Here is a 13,188-nt window from a genome sequence, read left to right as displayed (position 1 = left end):
TGGTACATGTTTGAATATGTTATACATGACTTTTTAAGTATTAGGTACAAGAGGCATACATATCCGGCATACGTATCCTGTACAGGAGTATACATATTTTAAAGGTCTTCCTAACCGGTGCCCTTAGGGCAATGGTTAAGGAAACAAAAATAGTATATTTACATTGAATTCAACAATGTTTTGATTTTTAAAAAGTTAAATTCTTTACTTTTCACACCATTTTCCAATACAATGTTTCTATTTTTATCATCTTAACCAATGCTCCAAGGGTGCTCTTTAGCATTTCCCTATTTTAAATTATCTAGTTAATTAAATGCAATTATGTACAAGTTAATAAAATATAAATAATAAACAACTTAAGAGTCTTAAAATGTTTTAATGTTTTTAATTATCTAGCCTAATTTTATGTATGTTAGTTTTAAAGAAATTACCAATTTAATTAACAATTTAACAATAGTTATATAATAAAAAAACAAAGTCTAAAAGCTAATAATATTAGGATTCAATTAATTGAATTGAAGTGATTATAGTACTTCTCCTAAAATGAAACATCCAGAGGAATAAAGTTCGATATCTAATGGGAACAATTCTTAGTCGGATTTTAACCCCTCTTAGCCGAACTCTATATTACGTTGGGTCAGAGCTGTTCTTACGAATCCGGAGGCTCGGCTCTGTAAGTGAAAAGAGACCCGTAATAAAATAAAAATATATTTCATTGCCATGGATTAATTGTTTGGAATACAGTAATTGTAGCTTTTAGTCCTTTTAGAGTAATTTCTCCTTTCTTGTAGGTACCATCAAAAGTGGCACCTTACATTGGTGCTTTCATTGCCATGGCCTCACCTTCATACAATCTCTTAGCTCTCTTCGAACTATCAAGTTTGATACAATCTCTTAGCTCTCCGCGAGCACGTCCCTCAACATAAATCACTTCTTACGAATGAAAGTTCTTTTTGAACCATTAAGTCTTACACAAAACACAAGATCTATCAAAGCAACACATTATCAATGGTCCTCACGAACTACCACTTGTCGATGATTCAAAGTAACTAATCTCAAACTTGAAGTTTCACACAAACTACAAGTATCGTACGAAAATTATGTTCCCTTACAAATCAGTTCCCCATTGACTATAACCCCTCGGAGTATCATACAATATAAAGTTCCCACGGCATGATATGTGCCCTCGCATAGAACATCAAACTGCTAGAAGTCATCACTCTTCATTGCACCGGATGTTGTTCTGCTGATCATGTTAAATCAATTTCTTATTCCCTAAAACTAATTTTATTGGCTAACACCCTCGTTAACAATTTTAACATCCGTTATTTGCCTCTAAATTTGAAATTAAACCCTAGGTTATTTTTCTGATGAAATCGTGCTCAAGAATATGAAATGCCACATCTTTCTTTAATTACATCCTAGTTTTTATATTGAATATTGTTGTAAAGACATTGGATTTGATAGACAATGGGAATGATAGACACTAGTACACGACGACAATACAATGGACTGGGTATAGTTATACTATGAATTCTACACCTTTTTCCATGAGGATAATACAATGGACAAACTATAGTCACATCATCACTTCTATACCTCCTTCCCACAAATAAAACATATATAAATAAGGTTAATAGGTCTTTACCCCCTTGTAGTATAGGTCATTTTTTGTTTTTTCTCCTGTAAAATATTTTTTTTTTGATTTTACACCCGTGTAAAATATTTTTGTTTTGGTTTACCCCTCTATTAAGCCAAACAAAAACGAAAATTTCTTGAAAAAAAAAAAAAATTTGTTTTTGTTTGGCCTATTAGGGGGGTAAATCAAAACAAAAATACTTTACAGGGGGTAAATCAAAAAAATTATTTTACAGAGGGGAAAAACCGAAAATGACCTATATTACAAGGGTGTAAAGACATATTAACCCTATAAATAATGCGGACAAGATCGACCAAGCACTTGTTGACCAATCACTAGCACCGATCATGTGAGACTTCACCATCAATGTAATCCAATGTCGTCTTAAATTGTTGCATTCAACGAGTTATCAAACGTCATCAAGGTTGTTTATCCTAGCAATGACCAAACTGAACTGGCTCGGGCAAAAAATCCATGTATACAACTTTTTTTACACTGAAGGAAAGGAAATAAGCATTGATAATCTACCTTCACCGACTCAGTCACCTGTCTGAATATGTTTTGAACCATTGGCTAACTTATATTGTAAATTTAGGTGACCAAGAGTTGCGATACAATTTGCTGCAGAGGGTGTTAGTAACAAAGGTTTATCATCTAGCTTTAAACCACTAGTTTGTGTGGAGCAGACCTTTCTATAACATCGAAATCAAAATTAGTATAAAATACAACTAAATGAATTCTTTGATATTTCAATTGCTCTCAGAAGCTCGTACAAAAGAACATTTTCACTGTATGAAAGACAAATAACAATTGAAGCATCGTTTTCAAAATCTTTAAAAACAACGATTCCAACTACGATATGGCAATCTTTCAATCCAATTGCTGGTATCCTCACCGTCTGAAGTAATAACCACCATGATGTTTATATGTAGTACATGAAATCAAACATTATGTTGATTTTCACTTGGAAAGAGGAAGATACCATCGGTTAGATTGAAAGAGTGATACTCAATCCCGACAAGCATATCATAGTTGGAATCTTTGTTGGTAAACATAGTAGAAATAATCATGCAATTGTTTTCAGACTTTCATACGATTGAAATGTGTTTATGCGAGCTTCAAATAGCATTTAAAGTATCACAAAATATATTTTATTAGAGTTCAAATTAATTTTTAATTAGATGATATATAAAGTTTTCCTCCACACAACCTGGTGGCTAAAAGCCAAATGATAAACCTTTAGCAAGCTCCAACAAAAGAAAACTATTTCACAACTTTTCCTTGATCACCTGGATCTACATTATCATTTACCAAATCGTTCCCAACGAATTCACATAGTTGATCGGCTCGATGAAGGGGAGGTCATAACCGTTGGTTTCCTTCATTGCAGAAGAGTACTATACAAGAATTTTTTGCTCGAGGCAACCCATCTTAGTCATATCCAGAATCAACAATGTCGAAGACGTTCAGTGTCTCATGGACGCATCACATGGACGTTGATATAGTGACTGAGTTAACAAGTGTTTGTCGATCTCGTCGGTGTTCTTTACATTGGTTTCTTTGTCAGTTGTAGGTATGAAAGGGATGATGTGATTATGTTCCGGTGACGGGCAATGAGCTAACAATATCCCCTCGTTAATTTAATTAAAGAATTAATATTTCAAACTAAAATACTTGTATTGGTTTAGTCCCACATATTTCAAACTAAAGTATTGGTTTACAAAAAAAAAAAACAATTCTTTATATAAAAATATTAATTTAATTAACAATTATTAGAGAATAAAAAAAGAAGCAAAGGTCTAACAGCCAACAATAATAGGATAGCCAGTAAAAAATTAATAATAATATATGTAAATGCTCTTACATTGAGGGTTAATCGTACCATTCAGTTTAACATTTCAATTTACTTGTATTGGTTTAGTCCCGCGTATATTTCCTTCCCATTTAGATTTGTCAAAAAAATAAATAAATAAAGTTTTAAGATAATGGAAATATCTAGTTCCCATTATCTGTAACAAATAAACAATTGATTCACTGGTTTTTTCTTTATCTGTTGATGTTTTGTTTAAGAGGATAAATAAGAAAAAGAAATCTTTGATTCAACATTTTTAAAATTCGAGAAGGGTTACCAAATGTAGGTAGCATGACAAAAATAAATATGAGTTTAGAAATTATTACCACATAGAAGATGAACATTTGCTGTTAGTGTTCTTGCTGAAATAGTATTCCCTTTACCCTTTTTCTTCTCACGAGCAAATAGGGAAGATCCCACTCCTCTAGTTTAATTTTTAAGATTCCTATTTATAGACCCCAATATCCCTACGATAAACCCATGTGATCACATGAAACAAAGTTTTGTATTTTTCATTGCTTTTGAAAAAGTAAGCAAAATGCAAAGTTTGCAGAGATGGACAAGGAAAGAAAAAAGTTTAATTTTTGATAACTTGTATAGTTGGTGAAGACTAGAGCCTTGTTAGGAAAATGACAAAACATTTATGTTGAAACGAGATATCAATATGACAATATCTCTTATTTGGATGTTTTTCTATTTTTTTCTGTTCTTGTTTTACTTAATAATAATGAAAATAAAAATGATCCCAATATCATGCATGCACACATAAAATCACAATGATCAGTAGAGAATTCCTTCAAAATAAAAATAAAAAATATCAGTAGAGAAGTTTTACTTTTGACAAAACATATAATATATTAATTTAAATAAATTTTTTTATACACACTAAATAACATATATTAATAGGATCGACAAACACTTGATGCCACATTCACAATGTCAAAGCCATGTGAGACATCATCACCGTTGTCATCTGATAGCATCTCAGTTTCCCGTATTCAATGTGGTATTGGACATCATCGACATTGTTGATTTTGGAGATGAACGAGGTGAGTTGCCTCGGGTGGAAAATCCTTGTATAATACTCTTATACACCGAGAGAAAATAAAGTTGCGATAACGACCTCACCTTCGTCGAGGAGTTACATGTTTGAGTTCATTGGTAATGATTATATATATGAAAGTTAAGATTTAATGATTATATATTAGAAATCTCTTTAGCAACAATGATTCCAACTATAATATCCTCTCTTAGACCACATATGACTCTTTCAATCACACCAGTTATGACATCATCGTCTAAAGTAACAGTTGTCACGATGTTTGTCTACATGGACTCTTTCAGTACATGCAAAAATGCATCATAGTGATCGTTACTTCATACATGGACGTTAACATTGATTGGATTGAAAGAGTGCTACGCTACACAACCCCATCAAATACATTGCAGTTGAAATGTTATTGATAAAGAGACCATAAATAATGTTGCAAATGTTATTGGTTTTTTGTGTGTGAACACGATATTATATTTTTTATGATATTCGGAGAGTAGTTGAAGTATCAAAAAATCTATTTAGTTGGAGTTCGTGTATATTAATTTTGAATTCCATGTTATAAGAAGGTATACAATAAACCTTTGTGGCGAGACCCCAAATAAACAAAGTGTCATAATTAAGAACCCAAAACCTGATTGATATCTGTCGGATGCCTAATTAGGTGAGATGAATTTGGAGGTTTGGAAACGTTTTACCAATCGTGGCTATTGAGATGGCATACAGGAGCTATTCTCATAACAATTAATTGTGTATGATTATATATTTAATTGAAACGATGCAAAATAATAGAGGAACTTTTATCGTATACGCTGATGTCTCCAACATGTGAACACACTTATTTTAAAGCTTTTCAAACATCGATGAACGACAATCATGATAATGATGCCTTCCTTTGAAACCGACAAAATATGAGCAAAAACTTATCTGGTCTTTGAGTCTGATTGCTTGCGGCTTTCTTTCTAGCAGCGGCGATGATATGGATTTTCGTGTGTAGACCTTCATGAGGACCTGAACGTATGAATAATGGTGCACATGGTTGTCGATGCCTCCGTAGATGACGTTGATATTGTTTCTCGGCCGCATCACCAGTGATGGGGTTTGCGGCTGCGACATCAACGTCATGATCACCTCGGTATAATTGATTAGGTTTAGGGTTTCCAAATCACGATTCGTGATTCAGAAAACACGGTCAAGGTTAGTTTTACCTCTTGTTAAAAGTACAATAATCAAATTAGAATTAGGGTTTGTATTGTATTGGTCATGCCTCTTAAGGGTTGTATTTATAGCCCCTTACGGGCCTGATTTGTGGTTACTTGGCTAGCAAGTAATGAGGTTATTTAGGTAATTAGGCGGTTTCTAGAGGCTTCTAGAAACAGTTTAGGCAGCGCCTTTAATAAGACGCGCTTTGGGCCCAAAAGTCCATATGAAGTGCGTTTTGGCTTTATCAAGGGTGTTGAGGCCTATTGGAGGGTCAGAGAGCCCTTCTGGGGGTCTCTTAGGTCTCTAGGAATATTATGACGGTCCAATACTAATTTTGAATTCAATGTTATAGGAAGGTGTGCTCCACACAACCTAGTGGTTAAAAGCTAGATGATAAACCTTCATCGCGAGCTTGTACCGCTGCTTTCCTTCAACGTAGTTGTATACAAGGATTTTCTTCCTGAGGCAACTCATAGTAGTCATCACATGCAAGATCCAACAACGTCAAAGACTTTCAATACCTCATTGAATGCGACAATGTGGCTTCTATGATACGTCAAAGATGGTGATGGCTCACATGGTCGTTGATAGCGACTTCGTCAACAAGTGATTTTTGATCTATCGACGTTCCTAATATTGATTTCTTAGTCACCTAAAGATATGGAAGGAATGATGTGGATCGCCATGTAATGGTTTTTCAACTTAGCCATGTCAAATGTTTGTGGAATGGAAAAAATTTCATCAATGAAATAATGCAGTTGGTTGATTTCTGATCCAATTCGACATGTAATCGATCTCACTTAGTAGAAAAAGACTTGATTGTTGTTGTTGTTGTCATTGTTGGTTGGTTTCCGATCCAATAAGACATGTATGCTTTGTTTGTGCCTCCACACAACCTGATTGTTCAATGTTGCTTGATTAACACAGTCCACTGATTCACAATTCTTTTTTATATGTGGTACATGTTTGGATATGCTATATACATGACTTTTTAAGTATTAGGTACAAGAGGCATACATATCCGGTATACATATTAGGTACAGGGGTATACATATTTTAAATTATCTAGCCTAATTTTATTATTTATGTATGTTAGTTTTAAAGAAATTACCAATTTAACAATAGTTATAAAATAAAAAAAACAAAGTCTAAAAGCTAATAATAATAGGGATCAACTAATTGGACTGAAGTGATTAGTGTACTTTCCCCTAAGACGAAACATTTAAGGGAATAAAGTCTGATATGAAAACAATTTTTAGTCGAACTTTAACCATTTCTCGATTGAACTCTATATTATTTCATGTTCTTTTCCTTAAGAACCGAATGATTTAAAAAAATTAATATAATAGGATAACCGATGAAAATAATAATGGATACAAATAGTCTCCATTAAGAGTTGACTGCACCATTCGGTTTAAGTTTTCAATCTAAAAAAATACTAGTATATTAGTATACTCCTACATCGAAAGTTTGTGAAAAGTAGAGCATTGCATCCGTACAAACAAATTAGTTTCTATTACGATTAAAATTGAGATAGTGGAAACAACATTACTATTCTTTAAAAAAAAAAAAAAAAAAACTGGTAAGAAAGTGTTATCAAATTATTGACGATGTCGGCATGTTAGTAGTATATCTGTCCGTGTTTCATAGTCTCTAACAAATAAACAATCAGTGCTGAATCAAGAGAAGAAGTATGTGCAAAGGAGTGTTTGCCCTCTCCTTTTCTTTATTGTTTTCTGTCAATATTAAAAAAAGAAGAAAAACAAATCTTCAATTTATTTTATTTATTTATTTATTCAAGCCTTAATCCTTTTATTTGCATATTAGCTGTAACTTAGCTTTTTTTTCTCCATTTCCGGTTTTATCGATACATTCGTTCTGATAACTGGCTAAATTTTTTATCTGAGGGCTAGAACCGAACTTCTCTTGTTGTCGTGTGGGTCATCCAGTCAGAACATACTTCCACTTTAACTAGTGGAAGTGGGCCATCCATTTGAAACATACTCTCATCCAGACATAATATGAAGCTTGTCTAAACCACAACTAATTTGATTATATAATTTTTGTAACAACATACTTCCACTTTAACTAGTGGAAGTGGGCCATCCATTTGAAATATACTCTCATCCAGACATAATATGAAGCTTGTCTAAACCACAACTAATTTGATTATATAATTTTTGTAACACAAGTCTAATATGCTTTTCTGATCATATGTATATCTCATACATTTGCTGAGTATATTTTCTTATATTGCAAAATAAACTTATTTGATCAGGTTCTATTCATATCTTGTGAAGTTTGAATCACTTTTAAGGTCTTTTTACACACTCCTTGTGCTGGAAGACTATTTCAGTTTGGTAATACATTTTATTTTGGTCTGTTAAAAAAAACATTCCCTGCTTTTTCTCAAACAAAAACGTCAAATTTGTTGTCAATTCAATCACCAACTCAAACAAAAACGTCAAATTTCTCTAACAAAAATCATCAAATTTAGATGTTAACTTTTCCAAAACTTCTGATGTGGAAAATGTAAAGGTCGACTAGATTGCCGGTGTATCCTAAGGAACTAAAATGAAAGAAAATGAAGGAATTTTGGTTATTTTAAAACCCCGAAAGCTGGTTATTTCCTTCACGAGTCAAGAAATTCTATCCCTTCACAAGACAAATTATGCAGCCTTTTGATTTCTTGCCTATTTGAAACAGATTACAAGCAACACCCTACTTCTTCAAATTCAATGAAGATTTCAAAACTCTTTTCACAAACAATAAGTAACATATGATCTTCATTGAAGGGCATAAAGTTTGTGTTTTCTAATTAGTATCATGTGGACTGTGGTACTTAATGTGCTCAATAGGATGACCTCTTCAACAGTTCCACCAACTCTACCTGAAATACTGACTATTATTTATTACTCTTTAAGCTTCAAAAATTACTCTCCTGCACCTTAATAGTTAATTTTAGTGCTCATTCTCATCAAGGTACTTGTGTTTACTATATTGTTACTCTCTTCTTGTTTATTTAATTTGTTTTAATCCATAAGAAAATATCTGTAAACGATAATTTCTGAAAAAAAAAACACTAGATATACCAAATCATATTTTCATTTTGTAAATGATCCTTTCATGAGGATACTGTTTTTTTCCTTTCACCTTGGTTGGTTCAATAAGGTGCACTTCATCAAATTACAATACCTACAAATGAATTGCATATCCACAAAAATTCCTTCTCCAAAGTTTGAGGAGAGTGGTTCATCTACTTACTGTAATGTGTACAAGGTAATCACATAAAAGCACTACTTCTATCCATTGTCAGCTTTAGAATCACTACCTATCCTGAAGAACTTCCAGAATCCGAATCACTTGATGATGAGGAATCGCTGCCAGCACTGCTGGAGCCACTGGAACAACTACTGGCATGGCCGCCAGTAGCACCCATATCTTTATCTTTCTCAATCTCCATGGGGGGGAAATTGTTCACCGGCATAGTATCGCCAATGTCGACATCCTCATCAACAGTCTACTTCTCCCCCTCAGATGGAAGGGTTGCATCAACCGTCTCCCTATCAGGCAAGTCATCATCATCTTCAGCCATATAATCAAACTAAAACATAAAGCCTAACCAGGAATATTGGCAGCACAAGCACATACATGACATCGGGATCAAATTGAATTGGTTGTAGCTTATACCCATAAAATCAACATCTAAGTACAAATTCCAATATTTTGTCACATAGTTTCCCTGCTAGCAACAACATAATCCCACTGCACTGTCGCTACAACTCACCACCAATCCCCAATCCTCCTCAATCGCCACCTCCCTAAGGTCAATCTCTTCCACCTCCATACATTGGACAATACCAGATTAACACCAGGTTTTTTCGATAAACACTTCCAATTAACAGAATTCCCACCATTGTTAGGTGCGTTGCACAAACTCAGATTAACAACAGATTTACACTTCAAACCTATTTTTATAATTTTATCCCTTCCTTTTTCAGTTTATCTTTAGTATTGCAGTCACTACACGCCATAAACTCAAATCATTTGGACCATTTTCTATTCAATCACATTCTCTAAAAATCTCCCAAACACATGTTAACAAAATCTAATACCAAAAATATACCAAGAGCTAAACCATATATTGCGAACAAAATACAAAATGATCTTTGTACATTTGGCATGAGTTACCAAGTTAAACCAGACAGTAATAATTCACTTTAACCGAAAAATAAATACAAAAGATGATGAATCAAGGACAGTCATTCTGAAAGTAAGTGTATTGTACATCAAAGGTGATGTACTATGAAGTAAATGGAAGACGATAACTAGATCTTTTTACACAATGAATTTCCATAAAATGAAAACTCATTCAGGGAAAATACAACTACCTAAAGCCTGAAATATATACTTAATAGTTAATAGAAAATAGGAAGCTTGAGGAGTGGAAAGCAATTTCAGTGAAGATAACAAGGTGACAGGATCATGAACCTCTCAAGTAATAATCCACCATTGATCAAGTCTTCAACCCTGAAATAAACCATAATGAGATCAATAAGAGACAAACGTTCACATTTAAGATATTTTGGCAAATTGATTAACAAATCAAATGATGTTTTGTTGTAAAGTCATACCAAAGAAGCAAGCACCCATCTTCCATCAATCCAATATTGATGAGGCCTCAGATGATTATGTTCAAATTCCAGCACCTCATTTGAAGTCCAAAAGTAAACCTGATACTTGAATCCATTTAAACCATGACCAACATTAGATACTACACCTTCCCACCATCCATCATTATACCAAGCATCAACCCATTCCTGCCTCACATATCGACAAAAATGATCGATATCTGGTGGACGCGGTCTGATATCCGAAACATCTACCACTTCTTTCAGCTGTTGAGTTAAGTCATCTGTTTTCAAGGTTGAATACTCCACCAAGTACTTTCCATTTTGATATAAATCAACAACAGTTGCAGGATACCATGAACCTTCATAGCCTTGTTCATCACTTTTAACTTCTACATTTGTCCCTTTATAGAAATGTAAATCAAATTTGCTTCCATTATGTACAGTACTTATCATATCTCTATTATGCTTTGCACTCTCACTAGGAATTGGACCTTTCAAAATTAATTTTGTTCCACCTAGATTTTCGGTTTCATGGATCACATCTCCAAATTTCTTCACTCGCTCACTTGACTCCTGATAGGTACATTTCAAAATTAAACCAATTAACAAAATAAAATAAAAAAATATAAGCGAAATTAGGAAGGATAATGAAGCTTTTGGACATGATATTATACTATCTTATATCTAACTGTTATTGTAACCTAGAAGCGTTAACATTAGAATTTAACTTTGATCCAACTTCAATGAAACCAATCAGACAAGTTCAGATTAAATCGTATCGATAAATAGTGTCAAGATACTTGATAGTCTAATCAAGTCAAAGGGTAAGAAAAAAGAAGCTAAGTATTTTACCTTGGAAGACATAATCCATTTTCCATCAATCCAATCCTGATGCGGCCTTAACTTCGAAGATTCAAATTTTAATACTTCATTGTTCCTAAAACGAACGTAACACTCTTCGCTATTCACCAATTCAACAACCATGCCTTCCCACCATCCATCATTATACCATGCATCAACTTCTTGTAACCTTTTGAAAGAACCAAACATTGGAACATGAGGAGGACAAGGCCTAATAAACTTAGTTTCAATTTCTTCTTTCAGAACTTCAATGCCACCATCATTCATCAACAAATCTCTATGTTCAACTAAAAACTTTTCATTTCCTAATGTGTCAATAATAGTAGCAACAAACCAAGCACCTTGATAACCTTCTTCGTCGCTGCTAACCTCAACTATTTCCCCCTTTCTAAACTTTGGCTCATTTTTTGGCTTCCCTGTAAATTTGAATTTGATTTTAACTTTAGGCTCTTTCTTTATCTCTTGTGGTGGTTTATCCTGTAAAATGAGCTTTTTTTTTTCAAATGGCTTCATCAGTTTAATGATGATAAGGGCTTGTTTGTATTGGCTTATTTTTAAGCTGACGCAAAACAGATTATGCAAATAAATAAGTTTTAATGTATTATTCATAAGCTTGTCAGAGAAATTTACGAAAAAACAGCTTATGAAGATACAATTTTGGTTACTGAGAACTTATGAATAAACATAAAAGCTTTTTGCATAAGCTGTTTTTTCATATATTAAAAAATAAGTCAATCAAAACATGCCCTAAGGAGGAATCAAACATGATTGTTACACTAAGATAGTACATTTTACAATAGTATAAATACATAAACAAAAATGAATGAAATTTCTATTATAACATGAAATGAACCAACCCTTAAACTAATGAAACATAAACAACATTAAGAAATCAGAAAAATGATTATGGGTACGATGAAATAGAAACAAAAAGGTAGTTTTTTGTTTGTTTGTTTGTTTGTTACCTGTGGTTGAAGGAGAGGTGGGACCCAACAAGCATGAACAGCGTCACCAACAACATCAATGTAGTCCTCCTTTTCCTTTAACTGTTTATTGGGTCTTCTTTGTGTTGAATGCATTGAATTGAACAAGGTTCAAAGTTCAAACAATGTGTGGTTGTAATTGTTGTTGTTGTTTCAAATCACCATTCATGAAATTTTACATTGATTAAGGGTTTGTGGTTTCCGTAGTTTGAATTGGAATAAATGCAGAGGTTTTGCTTTGGGGTAGTACGTTTGTACTACTTTTGGGGATATACACACACAGCTATCGTATAATTAATGTTTATTTTGAGTTTGTTGTTATGTTTATGCATGCGTTATTTTAAATTTGGTAAGAGGGGGCTTTGCACGTAGCCATGGAACGCTCATGACAATCCTAAGAATGAGACATGTAACACTCATGACAATGCTAAGAATGAGGCCACTAATACGAGGAAAATACTTCGATGACTTTGAGTTTTTGTGACTAGTGGTGTTAAATGGTTTCGTCTGGTCCTGGCCTGAGCCATGAGCCAGTCCATATTACTGGACTAGTCCGACCTGGTCTGGCTGATGTATGGGCTATAAAATTTGAGTCTGGTCCGACCCTGGCATAGATAAGTGGCCCAATGGGTCGGCCTTGCATGTATTTCAATTTTTAATTTTTTTAAGTGACAAAATTTACAACAAAAAACTACTATTTTTCACATACATGCAAAAAGGATCAATAGTAAAAAAAACTCACAAAATAACTACGCATTGTCAAATATTATACTGACAAATTCTCCCTTTAATAGATGTTAATTCATGCTTCAGCTTTTCCTTTTCAATTGAAAGCACACTCATACAATCAAATTTTGCGGTGTTTCTACTAATCGATAGAAAATCAGAATTCAATACTTTTTTTGTTTCATTAGCCCCATCATACTCACCTAAACTAAAAGGAAGAACATGCTAAATAATGCTTC

At 33.4% G+C, this 13,188-nt stretch overlaps 1 protein-coding gene across 2 annotated transcripts; it reads right to left on the bottom strand.

Moving 5' to 3' along the window:
* Positions 1 to 9,947: 9,947 nt before the first annotated feature.
* Positions 9,948 to 12,536, bottom strand: LOC11420014 (protein AGENET DOMAIN (AGD)-CONTAINING P1). 2 transcript variants are annotated; one of them, XM_024776300.2, is made up of 4 exons: positions 12,206 to 12,536; positions 11,232 to 11,729; positions 10,380 to 10,952; positions 9,948 to 10,275 (listed from the first exon to the last, which is right to left on the bottom strand). In XM_024776300.2, exons 1-4 carry the CDS (start codon positions 12,317 to 12,319, stop codon positions 10,270 to 10,272), a joined length of 1,191 nt encoding a protein of 396 aa, XP_024632068.1. In that variant the 5' UTR covers positions 12,320 to 12,536; the 3' UTR covers positions 9,948 to 10,269. The 2 variants fall into 2 exon arrangements, with proteins under 2 accessions (XP_024632068.1, XP_024632069.1); XM_024776301.2 differs by having other exon boundaries at positions 11,232 to 11,717; positions 12,206 to 12,535.
* Positions 12,537 to 13,188: the final 652 nt, after the last annotated feature.

The sequence above is a fragment of the Medicago truncatula genome, chromosome 2 (genome assembly GCF_003473485.1).
Source record: "Medicago truncatula cultivar Jemalong A17 chromosome 2, MtrunA17r5.0-ANR, whole genome shotgun sequence".
Taxonomy (NCBI): Eukaryota; Viridiplantae; Streptophyta; class Magnoliopsida; order Fabales; family Fabaceae; genus Medicago; species Medicago truncatula.
This window is presented reverse-complemented; position numbering and strand designations above follow the sequence as displayed.